A 24,668-nucleotide genomic window follows, 5' to 3' on the forward strand; every position below is an offset into this window, starting at 1 on the left:
TAAAAAAATGATGGCCCTGAGGGACGGGGTTCCTGGGGCGATTTCAGGCTTGGAGCGGAGGGCCACGCTGCCCTCCCCCCTTTCATGTGCATTTCAAACCAGGTGATGGGCTCCCCGGGACTACAATGGCTCAAGGATAGGGGCTACACTCCCCTTCCCCTTAATGATGAATTTGGCCACAGGGGAAGGGCTCCTCATGGCAATAATGGCTAGAGAAGGGGGGACAAATGCCTCTTCCCCTTAATGATGAATGCAGCATTAGGGGATGGGCCCGTAATGGTAAATATATATACATATATATATATATATATATATATATATATATATATATATATATATATATATATATATATATATATTCTACTGGCGGGCGCAAGTAGGTAGTTATAGTTAGGACCTATTTTCCATAGGAAATCCGCAACATTCTATTCCCAATAACTGGTACCGATTGACAAATCTTCGCAAAATTTTCAAAACTTTTGGACAGCTCCGGTCCGCTACTATTCTGAAAGTCTCGGGATGATTCGTGTAGCGGGGGCTGAGAAAAAAGGGGGGTCCCAAAACGTGTTTTCCCCATGCAATTTCCCAGAGGACCTTTAGCCGCAGCTACAGCCCGAACTGCTGAACGGAATTACACCAAATTTGGCAAAGAGGTAGTCCTCAGTTCAGACTCGTGCCTTTTGCTTAAATGGTGTCAATCTGTTCAGTAGTTCGTGAGAAAATTACAGTTAAACGTACATATATATCTATGGGCGCGGTGGATCCGCGCACCCTGAGCGCACCCTCCCAATCACGCGCTGAATGCTAATTGGCTGTCAAGTGGTTGTCAACATTCGAAACCAAGAACTGTTGGCAGCCATTTTGTGTCTCGGTGAAGCGAGGCTGAAGAAGTCTGTGGAATAAGTGTGCATAACGTTTTTTTTTTTAAACCGAAAAGTGCGCGCACGGTGCACGGATCCTGCCGTAAAAAGGAATATAAATAAAACTGAGCTTTTTTTATAATTAGCCCACGGGGGTCCAAATCCCAGGGGCAAAATTATTAATTTCAAAGGGGGCCGCCACCCCCCGGGGCTACAAAATAAATGGGAGGGGCTCGAAAGCCCCTCCTAGTATAATTTGTGGGGGGCTCAATGGCCCCCCAAGCCCTGGGGACCACCACCCCCGGGGCTTTATGTATTGAGGGAGGGGGGCTGTGTGGCCCCCTCCTGTAGCCCTCAAGGGCCCTGGGGACCGCCACCCCCCAGGGCCGGCACCTGCAGTGTCCTGGGGTGCCCACCCCCAGGACACTGTTGTTTGCTATGAGAGGGCGGGAGTCTCCCGCCCTCCCATAGCAAACTTGGTTTGGATTTTGAAAGAGAGAGCAGGGAAACATATATATATATATATATCAAACACAAGTTTGCCTGCAGAGATATTTATATATATTTGATCAGCAAAATGAGGGCGCACTCTGGACTCAAAAATCATCCGTTGGGCTCTGTAGACACTTTAATGGTAAAATCATCCTGGCGCGTTTCGGAAAAACATTCCCTGATTAATAGACATAATCCAAAAGTCTCATGTTGCTGCAGTACTGTGTTTAAATAGCGGCCCTCCAATGGTCTACTCAAATGGGAACTCCAGTGCTGGCTGGGAAATGTAGTACTGCAGCCTACCTTTAACCCAAATGGGATGGAATTAAACATTGCAGAACGGCCCCTCAATGAGCTGCAAAAGCGTCCATAGTGCCCATAATCCATAGGTTTGTTGTCCCCACATATGGGGCGTCAGCAAATTCTGCGCCCTGTGGCCCCATTTAATCCGTTGAGTGGTGCAGCCCTCCACACCCGAAGCCGGCGTGAATACATCAGAGAACAGTTTGCTCAGCAAAATGAGGGCGCACTCTGGACACAAAAATCACCTGTTGGGCTCTGCAGACACTTTAATGGTAAAATCAGCCTGACATGTTTCAGAAAAACATTCCCTTACTCAAAGGCATAATCCAAAAGTCTCGCATTTCTGCAGTACTGTGTTTATATAGTCGCCCTCCAATGGGCTACTCAAATGACAACCCCAGTGTTGGCTGGGAAATGTAGTACTGCAGCCTACCTTTAACCCAAATGGGATGGAATTAAACATTGCAGAACAGCCCCTCAATGAGCCACAAAAGTGACCATAGTGCCCATAATCCATAGGTTTGTTGTCCCCACATATGGGGCGTCAGCAACTTCTGCACCCCGTGGCCCCATTTAATCTGTTGAGTGGTGCAGCCCTCCACACCCGAAGCTGGCGTGAATACATCATGGAACAGTTTGCTCAGCAAAATGAGGGCGCACTCTGGACACAAAACTCATCCGTTGGGCTCTGCAGACATTTTAATGGTAAAATCAGACAGACGCGTGTCGGAAAAACATTCCCTTAATCATAGGCATAATCCAAAAGTCTTGCGTTGCTGCAGTACTGTGTTTCACACCTTCCGCGCTCATGACGGAGCCACTCCGTCATGAGCCACGGTTGCCGTGTGCTCATGACGGAGTGGTTCCGTCATGCCGCGGCCGTTGGCGGCCGCTCCGCCCACGCGGCGCTGTTTCCCCGCCTGTGCGGGGGGACAATGCAACTGGGCGGAGTCATGACGGAACCACTCCGTCATGAGCACAGCTCAACCGTGGCTCATAACGGAGTGGCGCCGTCATGAGCACAGCGCCACCGCGCTGCCCCCCCACACCCCCCAGCGCTGCAGCGGAATTCCCGCCGCAGCGAAGGGGTTAAATAGCCGCCCTCTAATGGGCTACTCAGATCAGAACCCCAGTGCTGGCTGGGAAATGTAGTACTGCAGCCTACCTTTAACCCAAATGGGAAGGAATTTAACATTGCAGAACGGCCCCTCAATGATCTGCAAAAGTGTCCATAGTGCCCATAATCCATAGGCTTGTTGTCCCCACATATGGGGCGTCACCAAATTCTGCGCCCCGAGGCCCCATTTAATCCGTTGAGTGGTGCAGCCCTCCACACCCGAAGCCGGCATGAATACATCATGGAACAGTTTGCTGAGCAAAATGAGGGCGCACTCTGGACGCAAAAATCATTCATTGGGCTCTGTAGACACTTTAATGGTAAAATCAGCCTGACGCGCTTCGGAAAAACATTCCCTTAATCATAGGCATAATCCAAAAGTCTTGGGTTGCTGCAGTACTGTTGTAGGAGAGTAGGATCTGCTTCACATGGGTACCCCACTTTTTGCTGGTGTTTCACTGCTTTTCGACCTTAGTCTGGCTGTGGCCCTGCTAATCAGGACCCCAGCCTAGCTGCTTCCCCTCTAAAATGGTTTCCATGTACATTAGGTACATTTCTAATTGGATTCCAGAGTGCCTTATAAGCCCCTAGTATAGGCAGAGTGCTTGGTTTTTATGTGAGAGGGTGCCCCTGCATGAGCAGTACCTCCTCTGATGCTGTTTGTGGTGCAGCATGACCATATACTCTTAAGTGCATTATAACCTTACGGTAAATGCCAACTTTGGATTGGCTGCACGGAAACATGTCGTGTTTGGTGTCAAACGCTTTGGAATACTACCCCCCCCCCCCGACAGCAGGAGGAGAGTCTGCTATTGGCGGAGTAGGCGATGGAGGTATGGACATCTGGGTCCAACTGCAGCTCCCCTTCTTCTGGCTGCTGGTCATCACTGTTGTGCACCTGTAGAGGTATTTCCAAATGCAAAAGTATATTCCTGCTTTTTGAGAGCATAGGAGCGGCCTGCGGCGCACCAACGACGACAGGTACATCCTGTGTAGGTGGTGGCTGCTGAGTAGAGTTAGCCTCAGGAAAGCGTTTATAATAATCAATGAGGATCATACGGAGGTCTGTAACCAACGAAATAGGAATGTTGATGAAAGGCTCTTGAGTATAAAGCCTAGCTTGATTATAAAGGACATGTGTCTTATATTAGGTTTGTAGCCAGACAAAGCCCCAAATGACAAAGCTCCACAAACAACTGCCACTATAGACGTAGATGGATTGGATGTGATAACTGCCACATCATCTGCATACGGTGCTGTGCTTTAAGTTGCAGCATTGATCTTAAGCAGTACCAGCTGCATCAAGCTCCTTAATGAAGCAAATATGCTTCAAGTTAGAGTGCAAATAACAATGGGGACAGCAAACACCCTTGATCTGGTCCTCTTTTAATTACCACTTTCTTCAAAGTGCAACCACAGCAAACCACCCGGGCCGATAGGTACAAATAAAGAGCTTTAATTCCAGCCAACATTTGGCCACCAAACACCATAGCGGCAAATATCGCTCATAAAAAAGGATACCCGATCAAATGCCTTTTCGGCATTCAGCATAATAATGCCTGTGAGGATTGCCAGCACATTCGCCACGTCACGTATTGCAACTGCAAGGTTAGAATGTGCTGTACTATCTTGATGTGGGACAAACCAATGCTGCATACTATATCCACCCATCCAGCAAGTCTACGAGCAATACAATTTGCTAATATTTTGGCATAGATTTTTCATCGCAATTAATTAAAGAGATTGGCTGATTAGAGGAACAATTCTGTGGATCCTTCCCCTTTTTCAAAAATACAGTTATAAAGGTCTCACACCAAGACTGAGGCACTATTCCTGTTTCCTCAATATATTTGATGAGTTGCAAAAAATGATTAAGAAGGATACTCGAGAAGACTTTATAAAACTCTGAAGGTAACTGACCCGTCGCCACCGTCTTCCCTTCCAAGAGCTGCTTAATAGTGTCAAGAAATTCTACCCCCAAAATGGATTGTCCAAAATCATCCAATCAGTCTCAGATACTAACCCTGTCAGGACATATGTTATATATTGGTTGGATTTTCAGTGGACAAAAGCATTTACACAAGTGGTTCTCAATTAATATTCTTCCACTTCCTATTAATATTCTTCCACTTCCTGTGTGAGGGGGTATGTCTGTCATCTCATTTCTTTCAAGTTTCAGTCAGAATTTGTCCCTGAACATTAAACTGACTAAAGATGATGCCAGGCCAGAAAAATCTTGTAGTTCTCTAGTAACCAAAATGCAGGTGCTTTGCATGGGAAAAATAGAAAAAATCCCCTAGATGGTCTCAGAATGGAGACTGCCTGAGGAAGTGGCTCATGTGGCCCGTATTATGGCCTGCCTGATACAGCCTGCCACAATACATACTAACATTTAAAGCCTGCAGGTGGGAATTAATCTTTGAGAACTATAGCATGGTACCAACTACCAAACAAAGATCATTATAAAGCTTTACATTCCAACTTTCCAGCACTAAAAGCCAAACATTAAAAAGCTAATTTTCTAATAGTAATCCACACAGTGCAAGTTTCAAGTGCATGTTGTACACCTATAGTTGTTATTTACTATTTTATTTAGATGTTTAAAATAGCAACAACATCCCATACTTTGGTAACTATGGACTGTCATGCGTACATGATTAAGAACAAGGTCAGAAATATAATGAGTGGTGCAGTTTGCTAGGTTGGTAATGCCCAGTTAAGTAAATGTTTCATGGGCACATACCTGGATGGTAAACTTGGGTTTTACTATTGTTTTGGTTAGAAGACTGTTAGTAGTAAGATTAAAGGAGTAGTTTTTGAGAATATATAGACATATGAACCCAGATCAGGTTTGCCTATATAGACGTATTCCATCTCTCAGGTAACACTCATTGAAGAATATTGTGGGACTCACTTACAAGAATGTGGCCAGACCCTGCACAGGCTATTAAAGCATCCTTCAGCCTTGTGCTTCAAACTGTAACCAGGACCTCTCATTAGCAATATAAAACAATATTGTCTGGTTAGGCATTTTATGAGCCTATATGTCCTTTAATCTTCTGCTCTATAAAAAGCCGTTTAAGTCAACCATCCAGCGATTGTGCACAGTGACGCAGGATGCTTCCATCAAAATATTTGTAAATGGTATATCAAGTACGTATATGCTCTGTGCCCCAAACTAAAAGTGCTTTTATGCATAGACATAACCAATAGTTGCTTTGTCATACCTGTGGATTATGTAAATACTTCATATTCGCTATTTCAGATTGAAATCCTGTTACTAGTGACAATAAATAAACACTATTATTCCAATAGCATGATTTCATGAGATTCAAGATATAGACAACAACTCATAATATCTTCTAAGTCCAATACATAGTTTTTCTCAATTACAAACACCTTCCGATAAGACGTAGTATATTTAATTATATCACCAATTATGTCTAATAGGTCAGGAACCTATTAAATGTACCACTGAGCATTTTAAATTGTGAAGATCTATAAAGTGTATCCAGTGTATACGATAGGGTTGGGCAAAACTGGTGGAATTTGATTCCGCAAAAATCCATTATAATTCTAGGAGATACTGCGGAATTCTGCAAGAGGGAGAGTGGGCATTTCGAGCTATTTTGTTAGCACAAAACACTCCTTTGTGTCCAAAAATGGATGTGAGGATGCATTTTGCACTAAGAAATAGCGATTCCAAATATCAAATGTACTGCAGTGTATACCCCTCGGCGCCCTTACATACCCTGCAGTGATTACTCTCAGTATTCCGTAATCACTGCAGAGTATGTAATGACGCGGTGTTTCTTGGCTATTCAGACATAAAAGTATACATCTTGGAGCTCTTGCTGGTCTATCTGGGAACAGATCTGATGTAGTGCAAGTATTCAAGACTTTTCTCCTTGAATCCCTTTGTTGGCTAGTTTCATATTGCAAATGGGTCTGAACTCATATCTGGTACCTTTCTTTTTCACCAGAAAATAACAGGAATAAATCCCCATGCCTCATGGCTTGGGAGGAACAGTCTCCACCACATGCTTCTGAGCGCAACACCTGCAGATGTTGATTGGATGATTTTGGTGGGATATTTGGTGGAGGACTGATAAACCTGAACAAGTACCCATTCCATACAATATTTAAAACCCTGGCGTTGTTCATGATGGAGTGCCACTCTTTCAGGAAATGAGAGTTACTTCTCCCTACCAGAGTGGGTAACAGACAAGGGTAAAGTAGAGATTCATTGTTTAGAACCTGCTGCAGGTTTCCCCCCTGAACAGGCCATTGGCTAGCTCTTCCTCTGGGCTGGCAGTATTGTTGCTCTAGGTAAGGTCTTTGTGGTTGGTTTTGTTGGCGACATTAGTACCACTGAGGGGTTTGAATTTTCTGTGGGTAAAAACGCTGTTTTAGGGCTTGTGGGTGTGTCTTTACTGCCTTCAGACTCTCCATTTCAGACTTCATCCATGTCATTTTACAATCTGTAAGGCTGCTAAATAAGGTTAATTCTGAGAATGGAAGATTAAGAATCCGTTGTTGAGATTCGTGTTTAAAGGCTCATTGGAAAAGAACAGTGTGGCTGACCATGGTTAGGCACCTCAGTTTCAAAGTCAATTTGGGAGTCCTTGGTTTGTGCACAACACGTCCGGAGCAAGCCACACCTATGCTCCACTGTAGAAACAGATACCAAACTGTTTAGGGGCAAGGACGGTGCACCATGTAACACAATTCAAGAAGCTTCCAATCTTGTGAAGACAAATCTTTTATTCTTTTTCAATCTTTAAAACAAGGCACAGCCAACGCGTTTCGTTCCAATGAAACTTCGTCAGGGCTCTTTGCACAATCTTTATATAGGAAAGGCTGTCAATCTGTTTCCTTCTAAATTCCTAGTAATCCAAATATTATAGCAAATCAACCTCAAAGTGTAACGGGGCATGAATAATCCCCAGGGTAGGTTGACCGAACAGTCCCACCCGTCCACATGTTTCTTATCTGGAGAGTCCTCATGATTGCCTTGATGTAGGTCCAACCGCAAAAGTTCCTGCGAATTCAAAGTGTTTAAGGGCTGTAATGCGAAGCCAAGAGTGCCTTCTCAAGGCCACATCATGACAGTATTTGTGGGATGCTAAGAATGACAAATCAGCCGCAGCACTAATTATTTGGTTGGAAATCATTATGTACTTATTGACCCCCTTGTGGAAGTCTTCTCATTTATCTCTAGGGAGGTCTTCTGCAAGTTTTTGTAAAGACTCCCATAAGGCTCTGTAGTGTCTACCCAGGTCGGTCGATGTCATTGTAGACTTCATGGTGGTGGCAGCTGTACCAAAAACCTTGCGCCCAACTGAATCCAACTTTTTACTCTCTTTGTCTGGTGGTACCGTAGATGAAGGAGTAGTGGAATGTTGTTTCTTTGCCACATGACCACAGAATCAGGGGGAGGACCAGAGCCAAGAAACAGTGGGTACTGCTCTTGAGATCTATACTTTGTTTGTAGCCTCAAAGGAGCAGATTTGGCAGAGACCGGTGTGAGGAACAGATGCATGGCTGATTCTAATAGGCCCAGAACCAATGGCAGGAGATGTCTGGACACTGATCGGTGGTGAAGTGTCTAAATAATTTAGAATGTAGATGGTGTAGGAGCTGGCATCGGGATGTTCAATTTGAAGCGCATCTCACTAGGACTTCCTCAAAGGTGTTTATATCATCCACTGGAAAGACCCTTGGTTAGGGAGAATCAGACAATGTTGGTGTATATCTGCCAGCGATGGGAGAAGAAGTTGAAGCATAATAAGCCAAACGATATCTTGACTGTGTTCTTGACCTGAACTTGGATGCATAAAGGTGATGTGTGCATCTGGAGGATGGCCGTGATGAGGAATGCCAAGACCTGTGGCTGTGCCTGCCATGGTGCAAATGATGGGAAGATCTGGACCACGATCTTTGTGGACAAAGCAGAAGCTTCTAAAGGTTGTGGAAGAGATGTTGGGTCTGGAGTTGGAAGAGTCGCTGGAGAAGGTGGAAGAGGAGGTGGAGGAGGTGTTGGAGGAGGCAGAGATGGAGAAAAATAGTAGGAGAATCTGACAGTAATACAGGCGATGAAGGAGAATATACCCTGGAGTAGAGTCAGAGATGATGGTAGACGTCTTGGCCTAAATGTATTTTACCTTATCTTTATGTCTGGATGGTCTCGACGTCAACAGATACATTGAAGCCGTTTTTCTCCTATGTATTGAAGTTGACACAGTCCCTGAAGTCAAAATTCTTTTGCACCTCGACGTCGTAGTCTCCTTCAACATCCATCTTCTATGTGTCAACCATTATTTCCTCTTCGATGTCGATTCAGTCCCAGACTATGAAAATGTAGGTATCGTACATTGTCTGACCTGGAACAATGTTGCTTTGGAAGTGGGCTTCTCTTTTTAAATCTCCCATGCCGGGAGTCCTTAGAGGAAGGTGGAGAGCCCTGGTAGAGGACTGACCCTCTCCTCACACTCTAGATGTCCCACCTCCTGATTGTGCCTGCGTCACTCATTTGTGCCATGGTGGCGAATTTTCTCCCTTTCCCTCAGAGTGCACCTGGAAAACTTCTTGCAGTGTGGACATCTGTCAGTAAATGGCTCTTAGGAAGGCAGACATCACGAGGGTCTCACTTGGCCTTCTTTCTTTCATAGGCAGGATACTTGTCTAATAAAGATGGCACTTTATTTAACCAATGGAAAAAGAATTCTGTCAGAGAAAAACACTGGGACAGAGAAATCCGTGGGTGAAACAGTTGTCAAAAATGTCCTAGTGAGATTTGTGATGAAAAAAAGCCAAAAAGGCAGAGCTCAGTGCTCCCAGTTTCTGTCACTAGGAGCTGGAAAAAGAACTGAAGCAACTGCCACCTGCTGGGTATGATGTGATACTGGTTGTCTCTGGGCCCTTAAAGGCACAGACACTGTTCTCACATCCACATAATGGCAGCCTATAGAGCTACACTGTCCTTTTTCCTTCATCCTTCTCCTTTTAAAAAGTGTTTGTGAAAGAGATTTAAGTAATTAAATAACATGCTACCAATTATTTGGCTTTAAATTCATATATACAAATGTATTCAGTACCCTTTTTTAAATGCAGTCTGATAGCCTTTTTTATAGGTTGCACAATATTCATGTTTAAAGTGTTTCTACAGGCCTTCCTGAAGAAAAGTGAACATCAACGCTTAAGAAGACTTATTATGAATACTGCTCCAGGATCCCCACACATGGGTGGGACTAGTCAGTGCTTATAATTTCAATGGAGATGCCCAGAGACAGAACAGCTCCTCTACACACTTCATTCACATTGTCTTTTGTGCCTATGGTTCTTCTTTAGATAGTGGAATAGACCTTGCAGAATAGTTGTTTTTTTTAATCTGCTGATTTAAGCCATCTATTTGTGAATGATGTATTGCTGCAGGATCTGGAACATGTGCCATTGCCGAAAGACAGGAAGTAACTGAACACTGATTATATTCAAAGTTTGGGTGCACTGTTTGGCTGTCTACTTTGATCTTGTTACACATGAATATGTTATTTTCGGTTATGTATAATGGGCCTCCACAGTTTACATCTTTTAACAGCCCAATATAAGGATTTCTATGATGCTGTTTCAGTGTTGGTGAAAGAAAGTTGCTCAATGTCTATTAAAGCAAGCCAATCCCTTCTTCACCATTTCCCTGAATTTCTTTATTATTTTATAACCCTCAGGAAGTAACCCGTCCACAGTCATGATTAAGCATCTCCTGATCATTCTTCAAAAAGGCATATGGCCTATAAGGTTTCAGGTGCACGTTTCAGTGCTGAGTTGATATTTATCAGGCTGATTTTGAGATGCTGATTTGTGTCCATTAATCACAATATGTTGCATTTGTTTGGTTTTTGCCCAATGTTCATCGCTGGGGTCCGATCTACAGGGAGTTTGAGATATCACTTGCATTTTCTGTCCTGTGAGTTTGTCTCTCAGTACACTCCGTTTTGAACTGTGACTCTTTCTTGTACAAGTATACTGTCATTTCCCATTTACTTAGCCTCTTGACCCAGCTCCCAAGCATCTCTGATGCCATCTTAAAACGTACAGGTGAGGGACCGTTGTTCGGCCTCTAGAGTAGACCCTTGCTTGGCTGGCTCAGCTAGTGTGTGGAAGTCGGTTGCTACTGTTTCTGGTGTATTTGCCCTCAACTTTTTTTTGCCTGTGTCGAGGCATACATATGTGAAGTAGTCAGACTTTGCACCTATGTCTAGCCACTTGTTTTTTTGGTGTGGCGTACTATTCTGCTTGGTGCACAGTTCATCTGTGTCTCATTGTGTGTATTGTTTGGATATCCTGTTTTGAAGTGAGGTAGCTGTCTTGGTTCTGCTTTTCTGTGCGGGTTCTATCTGCTTTCATTTGAATACCCTAACTCACATTTTATTCAGTTACCATTTTTTGAGTGTGACATTTACCTAGTGAATTCAAATATTTAATTATAAACAACCTACCTTGATTTTTGGCACTACTCTCCGAAGTGTCTCTGCCGGATTCTGTCGTATCAGGACTGGAAGATTTGCAACCACACTTGTTTCTTGAATATCTTCACCAGAACTACAAAATAAATTTATAACGTTTTTTCAGTAGATAAAAGGGACCTGAAACAATGACCAAAGTTCAAAATCTTCTGCATTTTCTGATATAGGTTTGGATGTATTTCAGTTCGCATAGCATTTTGCTGCACTCTATGGCTAAACTAGATATTAGATGATGTTGTCACAAGCGCTGAAAGATAATCTACTATCATCGTATGATGCAGCTATAATACCATATTTAACACTTAATACCCCTAGATTGAACATACACAAGAATGTATAATAGTCTTTAGGTTAGTGAGAAATTCAGGATGTTCTCCGGGGACGTAATATCAACACTCTCATTCTTATATTAGGGACTATGTAGGATTACTTTACGTTTCATATCACCTTCGTTTAACTCAGGGGTTACAAGAATTGCAAAAGCTAATAATGAACACATATGATTTTCATATAAAAAATGCAATATTTGCAAAAAGGGAGAAGAGCGCATTTTGAACACCATTCCTGAGAAAAATAAAAAGTAGAATAACAGTGCTACATTATTTTATGTAATTGTTTTATTATATGCTGTAAAGACCTAATCATCTGGTCTTATCGACCGACCCAGTTTCATATGTATTAAATGTATAGGTTTATCACTTAAGCAGCATTTACTGCAGCTGTTTAACTCTTCAGTGGTCTAAGCTGATCCAATTGTAACTGTGAGACCAAAGAACACAGGGTTTTTGTGCCTCATATACATTCCTTACTATACATCTTATACAAACTCTAAAAGTGCCTTTATAAGTATGATGAGTTACTGGATATATTACAGTAATGTCATGTCACCTAGTTCTTGTATAGCATGGATACTCACAAACTTTCTCTCTGGGGCCAAATTTACAGTGTGGTTTATGGCCGAGGGCCGCACAGTTGGGGGTGGGGTCAGTGGGGGCAGTGTCAGGAGGGGCAGGGCTGGATTAAAAGAACGTGACCATGAGGTCGAACACAAGCCCCTCCTAACAACCATAGGTTTCAGGGATGTTATAGTTAGTTGCGCATTTCACTCATATAAAACCAGATAAATTCGCCCATTATAGTTACTTGAGCTAAGTATAACTTGCGCCCCCGCAATGCACTGCTGATGACGTCATATATTAGATCACTCATGACATGGCAAAATGGCTGCCAACACTTCCTAGCTTCAACCGTTCATAGCCAATGAGCCGCAAGCTCGTGCTCGTAACGCCTCAGCCAATCAGATGTCAGAATTCTCAAATATCGATATCTGTAAATTTTTATATTACTCAAAAGCGTGCTTTCTGTACCAAGACCTTTCTCCCTGCCAAATTTGGTGTAGGAGCTGCTCTGAAAAAATAATTTTTGGGGAAAATTTCGTAAAGATTCGTCAAACGACGCCAAAGTTATTAGCAAATCAAGAAATGCTTTTCCTATGGATACGTGGTCCTAACTATAATTACTGGCGACCGCCAGTAGGAGATATATATACATATATATATTCACTTAAAAAACCATAGGTTTCACACATTTTATAGTTAGCTGGACATTTCCCTCGTAAAAAACCAATGAAATTCCCCCGTTATAGTTAGTGCAGGCAACTATAACTCACGCGACCGCAATCCTCACCTAGTTCTTGTATAGCATGGATACTCACAAACTTTCTCTCTGGGGCCAAATTTACAGTGTGGTTTATGGCCGAGGGCCGCACAGTTGGGGGTGGGGTCAGTGGGGGCAGTGTCAGGAGGGGCAGGGCTGGATTAAAAGAACGTGACCATGAGGTCGAACACAAGCCCCTCCTAACAACCATAGGTTTATGCTGATTTAAGCCATCTATTTGTGAATGATGTATTGCTGCAGGATCTGGAACATGTGCCATTGCCGAAAGACAGGAAGTAACTGATATCTGACGTCATCAGCAGAGGATTGCGGTCGCGTCAGTTATAGTTGCCTGCACTAACTATAACAGGGGAATTTCATTGGTTTTTTACGAGGGAAATGTCCAGCTAACTATAACATGTGTGAAACCTATGGTTTTTAAGTGAATTTGCAAGGTTTTTTTAAATGCTAATTCGTAACTATAACGTGTGTGAAACCTATGGTTTTTTCAGTGAATATATAAACATATAAATATAATCTGCATATCTATATAAATATAAATTCATGCAAACATATACATATATGCATACATATGCATGGTATGTACATGAAAGTTTGAAACACTCTAATACAAGCAAAGCTAAAAAGCCACCTAAATACAAACATAATTGCTTTAACTTAAACGAGGGCGAGACCTATTGCATTCTCAATGCTTGTTTACTTTGATTCCATCAAGAAGGCATTCAGATGTGTCCCATATTTTCCATAAATTCTGAATGGTAGCACTCTAGTTGCTCATTAGATCACTGTAGTAAAGCTACTGCTCACCAGGGAAGTCTGCTGCTAGTATTGAAAGTGCATGTTTCAGTCTGCATGTCAGAATTTTTTAATGAAATAGAAGAGGATTTGATGAGTCACTCAAAATGTGCCCTAATTTTTCGTTTTTCCACACTAATCATAATTTCTATGGCAAAATGAACCTCCTCATTGTGTTCCTTTTAAACTAAACTACTCACTCTACTACTCACTTGCTACTACTTTCTACTACTCACTCTCTACTACTCACTTTCTACTACTCTCTACTACTTTACTACTCTCTACTACTCACTCTCTACTACTCTCTACTACTCTCTACCACTCACTCTCTACTACTCTACTACTCACTCTCTACTACTCTCTACTACTCTCTCTCTACTACTCTCTCTCTACTACTCTCTCTCTCTACTACTCCCTCTCTACTACTCTCTCTACTACTCACTCTCTACTACTCACTCTCTACTACTCTCTACTACTCTCTACTACTCTCTCTACTACTCTCTCTACTACTCACTCTACTACTCTCTACCACTCACTCTCTACTACTCTCACTCTCTACTACTCTCACTCTCTACTACTCACTCTACTACTCTCTACTACTCTCTACTACTCTCTACTACTCTCTACTACTCTCTGCTACTCACTTTCTACTACTCTCTACTACTCACTCTCTACTACTCACTCTCTACTACTCACTCTCTACTACTCTCTCTCTACTACTCTCTCTCTACTACTCACCCTCTACTACTCACCCTCTACTACTCTCTACTACTCTCTCTCTACTACACACTCTCTACTACTTGCTCTCTACGACTCACTCTACTACTCACTCTACTACTCACTCTCTACTACTCCATACTACTCCCTACTACTCACTCTACTATTCACTCTCTACTACTCTCTACTACTCACTCTCTACTTCTCCACTACTCTCTACTAATCACTCTCTACTACTCACTCTGTACTACTCTCTACTACTCTCTCTACTACTCACTCTCTCTACTACTCTCTCTCTACTACTCACTCTCTACTACTCACTCTCTACTACTCACTCTCTACTACTCTCTACTACTCTCTACTACTCACTCTCTACTACTCTCTACTACTCACTCTCTACTACTCTCTACTACTCACTCTACTACTCATTCTCTACTACTCTCTCTCTGCTACTCAGTCTCCACTACTCACTCTCTACTACTCACTCTCTAATATACACTCTCTACTACTCCCTCTACTACTCACTCTCTACTACTCTCTACTACACCCTCTACTACTCACTCTCTACTACTCTCTACTACTCTCTACTTCTCACTCACTACTACTCTCTACTACTCACTCTCTACTACTCACTACTACTCTCCTACTCACTCTCTGCTACTCTCTCTACTACTCTCTACTACTCTCTCTACTACTCTCTCTCTACTCTCTACTCTCTATTACTCATCCTCTACTCTCTACCTCTCTACCTTTCTCTACCTCGCTCTCTACTACTCTCTACCTCTCTACCTCTACCTCTCTACCTCTACCTCTCTACCTCTACCTCTCTACCTCTACCTCTCTACCTCTACCTCTCTACCTCTACGTCTCTACCTCTCTACCTCTCTCTACACGCACACATATGCACATATATGCATTTATATATATGTATGTGTATATATATGTATATACATACATATATAAACATATATATAATCTGCATATCTACATAAATACAAATATAAATGCATGCATACATATACAGATATGCATGTTATTTACATGAAATTTTGAAAAACACTAATAAAAGCAAAGCTAAAAAGCCACCTAATTACAAACAGAATTGCTTTAACTTAAACGAGGGCGAGACCTATTGCATTTTCAATGCTTGTTTACTTTGGTTCCATCAAGAAGGCATTCAGATGTGACACATTTGCCATAAATTCTGAATGGTAGCACTCTAGTTCCTCATTAGATCACTGTAGTAAAGCTACTGCTCACCAGGGAAGTCTGCTGCTGATATTCAAAGTGCATGTTTCAGTCTGCATGTCAGAACTTTTTAATGAAATAGAAGAGGATTTGAGAAGTCAAAATGTGCCCTAATTTTCTTTCTGCAGCACTAGTCATAATTTCTATGGCAAAATGAACCCCCTCATGTGTTCCTTTGCAAATTAAATGTTTTAAATGTTACCACTTTATTCCAATCAAGATGGCTGCAGGTGTGCCATACCTTTGTCATAAGTAAGACGGCTAGCGCTCTAGTTGTTCTTTAAAGCACTCTGGGATTTCTGTCATTGGGCTATACTTGGGCTACATCTCGGTGATATTTTTGCTACATTTGGGCTCTTTTGTCTCTGGTGGCCATCTTGGGAGACTTGTTAAGAAGTTTCCTAATTTCCTCATTTACTGCAGTCTCCTCAGTAGGCATACTGTCAGTTTTTTTTACTTTGATTCAATGAAGAAGGCATTCAGATGTGTCACACATTTTCCATAAATTCAGAATGTTAGCACTCTAGTTGCTCATTAGATCACTGTAGTAAAGCTACTGCTCACCAGGGAAGTCTGCTGCTGGTATTGAAAGTGCATGTTTCAGTCTGCATGTCAGAATTCTTTAATGAAATAGAAGAGGATTTGAGAAGTCACTCAAAATGTGCCCTAATTTTTCTTTCTGCGGCACTAATCATACATTCTATGGCAAAATGAACCCTCTCATTTTGTTCCTTTTTAAATTAAATGTTTTAAATGTTACCACTTTATTCCAATCAAGATGGCTTCAGGTGTGCCATACCTTTGTCATAAGTAAGACTGTTAGCGCTCTAGTTGTTCTTTGGAACACTCTGGGAAGCTGCAGTAGAACACAAAGGAATCAACTGACAGTCTCTGCCCTTGTTGGATGTACATGTTTTACTGAGAATGTCAGACTTCATTCTCACATGACTGAGAAAGATAATGTGAATTTACAGAAAATATGCTCTCAGTTTAGCTTATAGATCACCTTCCAAACCTCTGTGGGAAAAGCATGTGAAAATAGTTTTCTCTCAAACATGATTCATGATATCCCAGCAGAAGGCTTTTTCACATGGTAAAATCACCTTAGAACATACTACAATTCCTAAAATGAGTATGGTACCATCAACAAATGATTTATAATGTAACTAAAGTCTTAAAACCTTCTATTAACTGCAATGCTTTTTAATGAGGTGCTATCATGTATATTGGTCCCAAGATGGCTGCCAACACTTCTTGGATGAAGTGCTGACAGCCAATCAGATCTCACAATGAGATGTGTGGTTAGGCTCCGCTCAGATATGTATATGATTTTACTTTTGATTTTCTCAGGAACTACTGAACGGATTTACACCATATATGCAAAAGGCACATGCCTGACCTGAGGACTACCTCTTTGCCAAATTTCAAGTAATTCTGTTCAGCCGTTCTGGCTGTAGCTGTGTCTAAAGGTCCTATGGAAAAATGCATGGGGAAAACGCGTTTTGGGACCCCCCTTTTTTCTCGGCCCCCGCTTGACGAATCACCCCGAGACTTTCAGGGTAGGAGCTGAATGGAGCGCCCCATTAGTTTTGAAAATTTCACGAGGATTCGTCAACCGGCGCCAAAGTTATTCAAAATAGAATTTTGAGATTTCCTATGGAAACTAGGTTGTAACTATAACTATCTACTGGCGACCGCCAGTAGATAATACACATATATATACATATACATATACATATATATATATATATATATATATATATACACACATTATCTACTGGCGGTCGCCAGTAGATAGTTATAGTTACAACCTAGTTTCCATAGGAAATCTCAAAATTCTATTTTGAATAACTTTGGCGCCGGTTGACGAATTCTCGCGAAATTTCCAAAACAAATGGGGCGCTCCATTCAGCTCCTACCCTGAAAGTCTCGGGGTGATTCGTCAAGCGGGGGCCGAGAAAAAGGGGGGGTCCCAAAACGCGTTTCCCCATGCATTTTTCCATAGGACCTTTAGTCGAAGGTACAGCCCGAACGACTGAACAGAATTACGTGAAATTTGGCAGAGAGGTAGCCATAAGGTCAAGGAAGTGCCTTTTGAAGGTCTCGTGTAAATCTGTTCAGTATTTCCTGAGAAAATAGCATTTAAAAGCATATAAATATCTATACGCGCGCACCGTGCGCGCACGGTGCGCGCACCCTGCCGTGCGCGAGCGCAATTCTGATTGGTTGTTAGATGTCGGTAAACATTCGAATCGGTCGAAACCAGGAAGTGTCGGCCGCCATTTTGTCTCTCGCAGTCTGAGGGGGTGAAAAACAAAGGTGGAGAACGTGAAAAGGGGGCAGGGTGGACAGTTCCTGACCCCCTAGCCTTTGTTAGGGGGTCCCAGAAGGACCCCCAAGGGCAAAAAAAAGATTTTATTTTTTTTTTGAAAAATCGCGGAGTGCGCGCACTGTGCGCGCACGCTGAAAAAACACGTAAAATTTTTTTTTTAAATTTTTAACGGAAAATTAAGCGAGGTTCGCGCACCGTGCGCGCACGCTAAAAATCCCATAAAAAAATAGAAAATACATACATAAATTAGCATTTAAAAAACCTTTGAAATTCACTGAAAAAACCATAGGTTTCACACACGTTATAGTTACGAATTAGCATTTAAAAAACCTTGCAAATTCACTTAAAAAACCATAGGTTTCACACATGTTATAGTTAGCTGGACATTTCACTCGTAAAAAAACAATGAAATTCCCCCGTTATAGTTAGGGCAGGCAACTATGACTCACGCGACCGCAATCCTCTGCTGATGACGTCAGATATTACATCACTGTATTTAGACACTTATTTACCCATGTCTTCTTCCATTAATCTTTAGCTATACATATATTACAAATATTTATTTTTCAGAAAGACACATATGTCATCAGTGATGTAATATCTGACGTCATCAGCAGAGGATTGAGGTCGCGTGAGTTATAGTTGCCTGCACTAACTATAACGGGGGAATTTCATTGGTTTTTTACGAGTGAAATGTCCAGCTAACTATAACATGTGTGAAACCTATGGTTTTTTAAGTGAATATATGTATGTACACATATACATACATACACCATGCTCCTACTCGTCCAAACAGCGGTCGATGAGAAGCCCCCAAAAAATAACGACTGGTGGTATGTGTACAGTGCCAACCGCCAACACTGAAAACTATCAAAACCAACCCTACTTCACTTGGCCTTACAGAAGCTCTCCCTAGCGAGGGTACTGCTGGGGCTGCGAGCAGCTGAGGAGACAGGAGGAAGCACGAACTTATGCATACTGATTTTAGGATTTTATAAATACATTTTGGAACGATTTTATTCGTTTTAAAAATCGCCGTTTCTGTATTCTGGGGGCTGTTATAGCAAGGGGAATTGAATAAACAGGCACTCTGACACCCTACACACCTTTACTTTCCTTTAATCGAGCCTCAACCCGATTTTGTTTCATACTTCACTCGGCGGTGGGCGCCATCTTGAGTGAGGAAGGCGAGGTCAGCGCTCAAGTTGGGCCGGCCTCCCACCCTCCTCCTCCCTATATCATGTGTCGACCACCCAGACGGCGCAGCGGGCTGGCGCAGCGGGCGCGCCGGAAGCGCGCCGAAGTCGAGCCAAAGTCCAGCCCGTCTGCGCCCGTCCGCGGCCGGACGGGGTGCGGGGCCACAAACCCTGGCAGTTCAGCTCTAAACACCATAAGGTATGGCCGACACGCACTACTTGCTCTACAACCCGACACACCTGTCGACTGCAAACACGCCATGCCTGCCCAGTCAATTATAAAATGCACGAGGTGCCGCTTTGAACCTCTCCCTCTAATCCCAGACACTAACTCAGGCCCTATCATCAAAGCTGCACTATTGAATTGTAGATCCCTACGGAAGCATGCTCTAGAAATCTACCACTTACTAGAGGACCAAAATCTTAATATCCTATTCCTAACTGAAACCTGGCTAGATGATCATTCGGACCCGGATATTATCCAGGCCATGCCCAACGGCTATTCCCTATCTAGACTGGACAGGAAAGACGGCAGAGGAGGCGGCATCGCCATAGCCACAAAAGCTCCTCTAGTCTGTTCCCTAGTACACACTCAGGTTGATCACAGTGAAGCTGGCACCTTCACAATAAACACTAGCCCCAATCATTCGATCTCTGGTATTCTGATATACCGACCACCAGGTACACTATATGAGTTCACATCGACCCTAATGGAAGCGATTACTCATCTAGCACTGAGGAAATCCAGACTGTTAGTGCTAGGGGATCTCAATGTTCATTTCGAAGATCATTTAGATAAAAACGCTGATGATATCCGATTGGAATTGCAATCTGTTCAGCTTGATCTAAAAAATAAAGAACCTTCTCATCAACGAGGACACTTACTAGACCCCGTTTTTGGAAACTGGCAGGGAGTGCATACTTCTGATCCTATACCCATACCTTGGTCGGACCATTATATTATTCCCATCACAATCCAGCTTGACAGAACGGAGATTGTTCGTCATCAATCCCTGCGATACAAACGAAGAAAATGGAAGACCTTCTCTCTTGATTCATTTAAGCAAATTGTTCATGATGAAGGCCCTCCCAAAGGGGTCGACTGTGAGGCAGCTAATGACAATTTAAACAATATCGTCACCAAGGCCCTGGACATCACAGCCCCAAGTCGCACCCTGTCCAATGCCAGGAGGCTTAAGAAAACTGCTCCTTGGTTTAGCCAAGAATTGCAGGCCATGAAAACGGCCTGTAAGAAACTTGAGAGAGCTTGGCGCCAGAATCTCTGTGCAGATATTAAAATACAATATAAAACAGCACAGAGAGCATATTATAAATCAGTTCGTCTGGCCAAAGCAGAGCATTATCATACCCGTATTATGGAAGCAGGCAATTCCTCCAAGGAACTGTTTCTGATATACAAAGAGATATCCATAGTGGACGTGACCTCCCTCGCTCACAATGATTCTGTGGAAGCGTGCAATAATATTGCACAGTATTTTGCAGGCAAAATCCATAAAATCTATACTAGTTTCTCTAACCAGACAGATTCGGCCACGGACTTCATAGAAAATGACAAACTTGTAAATACACCTGCATGTTTAAACTCTTTTGTAGTTCCTTCTTATGAAATCTTGTCCAAAATGTGCAACAAAATCAAATCGGGATCTCCTAGAGACCCGGCACCCCCGAAAATTTTAGCTGAAGCCTTCCCTGTATTAGAACCTCATTTTAGGCACTTATTACACACCTCCTTTACTACCTTCTGCCTTCCGGAGGAATGGAAACAGGCAATAGTATTACCCATTAAGAAAAAATCAAACATCAGCATGGACATAATGGACAACCTGCGACCTATATCCCTGCTACCTTATATGGCCAAGTTAGCAGAGAAAATCGCTAACAGTCAACTCATGGAACATCTCGAGACCCATAATGTTCTCCATAAATCTCAGTCGGGTTTTAGAACTGGCTTCTCTACGGAGACAGCTCTCCTGAGGGCCACTGAAACCTTACGTGAGGGAGCAGATAAGGGAAAGACAATGGCCCTCATCATGCTTGATCTCAGTGCCGCTTTTGACACTGTAGCACACTCCATCATGCTACAGTGTCTAAATAAAGCGGGAGTTACCAACAAGGCACTGGGGTGGCTGAGGTCTTTCTTGATTAACAGGACTTTCCAAGTCCAAAGAGGAACTTTCCTCTCTGACAGGGTGATGCTGGAACAGGGGGTTCCTCAGGGCTCCGCCCTGAGTCCCACCCTGTTCAATCTCTACATGGCCCCTCTGGCAGAAGTGGTGCAGTCGTTCGGCGTGGAGCTTGTCTCCTACGCCGACGACACGCAACTCCTCATATCGCTGACCCATGCTCCTTCTAAGGAAGCTGATAACTTCAACGCCTGTATGTCCAAACTGGCTATGTGGATGAATGAACACTGTCTGAAACTTAATGGGACAAAAACAGAGGTCCTCATTATGGGAGGCAATGAGGTTAAATGGACGACAGAGTGGTGGCCCAGCTGTCTGGGTCCTCTGCCCTCGCCTACACGAGAGGCGAAGAACTTAGGTGTATGGGTGGATAATAAACTGTCCTTTGACAGCCACGTAAAGAAGACTGTTGGCAAGTGTTTTGGGGTGATGAAAACCCTCAACCGCACCCTCGACCTGTTACCCATTAACTCCAGGCGTACCATGACGCAGGCATTAATAACGTCCCGTATTGATTACGGCAATGTACTACTCATGGGGACATCAGTGAAAAACATAAAAAAGCTACAGGTTCTACAAAACTCGGCAGCTCGCCTGGTGCTTAGGCTTCCCCGTCGAGCTCCTTCACGTCCCACTCTAGCAGCCCTCCACTGGCTACCGATCAGTAAGAGGATTGTTTTTAAAGCTATGCTCTGGTGCCATAAAATAATTCATCACAGAGCTCCGGCATATTTGTCTGATTTGGTGTCTGTGTACGAACCTAACAGATCTCTTAGATCCAAAGGAATGGGTCTACTCAAAACTACCTGCCCCAAAAAAGCTAAAATGAGTGGCAGATCATTCCGCACCTTAGCTGCTAAGCAATGGAACCTCCTGCCTCTAGATATCAGGCTGGAGAATAATGAAATCGTATTCAGGAAGAGACTGAAAACTTGCCTCTTTGCTGTGTGAACTGGTTCCTTCTTCTTTTTTTCCTCTACTGCTGCATTCTCTCTCCATAGCGCGGGGACACACCGGGAGGTGTTACCAAGCGCTCTACAAACTCCTTTAAACTAAACTAAACTTGGAAGAGAGCATGCACACGAAGAATGCTTGGTGTTCAAAGGCATTTTATTCCATAGGGCCTCCACCGACCCGGCAACACAGAGAGATGCGTTTCAGCTGTCACAGAAACCTTCTTCAATCTTGAGATTGAAGGTAGCGCTGCCAAAGTAACTTTTTTAGAAGACTCATGAACCTGGACAAAACATTAACCAGAGGAGGGGGTCGCGGAAGAGCATCAAACCAAGGGCGAGGAAGAGGAGCAATGTGCAAAATCAAGAAAAACAAGAAGAGCCAAAAGAAAAAAGGCACTATTCACTACAAAATCGCAAGTAGAAAATGTAATTGTGAACCTGTCAAAACATGTACTAACTATGGAAGAATCATCATTATTGAACAAAGGACTGTCATTCTGTTCAGAAAATCATAACTACACACAGGTCAGAATAGACCTATATAAATATGTGCGAAAATTAGAACTAGCAAAAGTTCACGCGAACAAGCAAGCCACAAGACAAAATGAGGTAGTGCAACAGAATGAACATGAAGTGCCAATAATGACAATAGAACAAATTCCGGATCTTCAGAACATGTTTGATCTCATGTACAACCCAAATGGAGAAGAAGTTATGGAAACACAATTATTTGAACATCTTAATGTTAACACTGACAAAAGAGTGGACAGTGGGCCTAAAAATAAATCCAAATATTGCCCAGCTCTATTTCCAGGCAATTGGTTCGATTTATTATCAGATGCTATAATTGAAGAGCTAGAAAAAATGCCAAAATTAAGAAATACAAATCAGAGGGAGAATTTAACAACAAAAGAAAGAGAAGCGATAAGAACCTTAATAGAGGACAAGGAATTAACAATAAAGCCTGCAGATAAAGGGGGAAATATTGTCCTAATGGACACTGAAGACTACATAAATGAAGCCTACGTCAACTTAATGACACTACCAACTAAGAATACAAAGTAATCCGATTAACAAAATGACAGTGGATTTAAATCTATACCTACAACAGTGTTACAACAGTAACTTGTTCAGTGATGAAGAGTTGAAATTTCTTTCAAAAGACTTTCCAGTGACACCTACCATATATTTTCTACCTAGGATTCATAAGACTTTACAACACCCACGGGGAAGACCAATAGTCTCTTCTTGCGATTCACTAGATGAGAATGTTTCACAATATGTGGATACATTTTTAGCACCAATAGCAAAAAACATGAGCTCATATATAAGAGATACAGGGGACTTCCTCCGAATTCTTATTGGGATAACTCGGAATCAACAATACCTGTTGGTTACTATCGATGGAGTATCCCTATACACATCCATCAGGAATGAAGTGGGACTAGAAGCCTGTGGATACTTTTTAAAACAAAGAACATCACTGAATTACAACACACCCGAATGCTCCTAAAGATGATCGAAATGTGTCTCACAAATAACATCTTACTTTTTAACAAACAACTTTTCAAACACCAATGCAGTACTGCCATGGGCATTTCTTCATTACCAAATTATGCATACATCACCATGGGATGATGGGAAGGAACAATAGCCTGGAACTCTGTAAATCAAGAAGATCTAGACAGGATAATATTATGGGTCCGCTACAAAGACGATTTATTTCTAATATGGTACGGAACACAACAGAGTTTCGATGAGTACTACTAAAAATTGAGCAATAACAACATTGGCCTAGCATTCACATGTCCTTCAAGTAAAAAAGAAATAGACTTTCTGGATACGAAAATATATATTGAAGAGAATCAGATTCACTCTACTCTGTTTCGTAAAAAAACTGCCACCAACAGTATCTTACATGGAACGAGTTTCCACCCAAAATCATTAATAGCAAGCATCCCGTACGGGGAGTTTATGCGTATGAAGCACAACTGTTCAAAAGATAATGATGCAGAGGAGAAAATTCAAGAATCAATGAACAGATTAAGATCAAGAGGCTATAATGAGAGAATTCTGAAAAAGAGGAAGAAAAGAATCGATAGAAAACCAACAGCAGGGACGTTATTACCTAAAACAAAGCAACAAGAGGACTATGGTCCACCGAGATTTGTAACAACTTAGAGCAAAGAAAGTGGCCAGATAGTCAATAAAATCAGGAAATATTGGCATTTAATTTCGAGTAATCCAGA

At 42.5% G+C, this 24,668-nt stretch overlaps 1 protein-coding gene across 1 annotated transcript in view; it reads right to left on the minus strand.

Annotated features, from left to right (window-relative positions):
• Positions 1-24,668, minus strand: part of PPP4R4 (protein phosphatase 4 regulatory subunit 4) — a 2,085,322-nt gene that overhangs the window by 1,725,472 nt on the left and 335,182 nt on the right. Inside the window, exon 3 of the mRNA XM_085626471.1 lies at positions 11,268-11,370. Coding sequence (XP_085482597.1) covers positions 11,268-11,370 — 103 coding nt within the window. The remainder of the gene's footprint in view (positions 1-11,267; positions 11,371-24,668) is intronic.

The sequence above is a fragment of the Triturus cristatus genome, chromosome 9 (genome assembly GCF_964204655.1).
Source record: "Triturus cristatus chromosome 9, aTriCri1.1, whole genome shotgun sequence".
Lineage (NCBI taxonomy): Eukaryota > Metazoa > Chordata > Amphibia > Caudata > Salamandridae > Triturus > Triturus cristatus.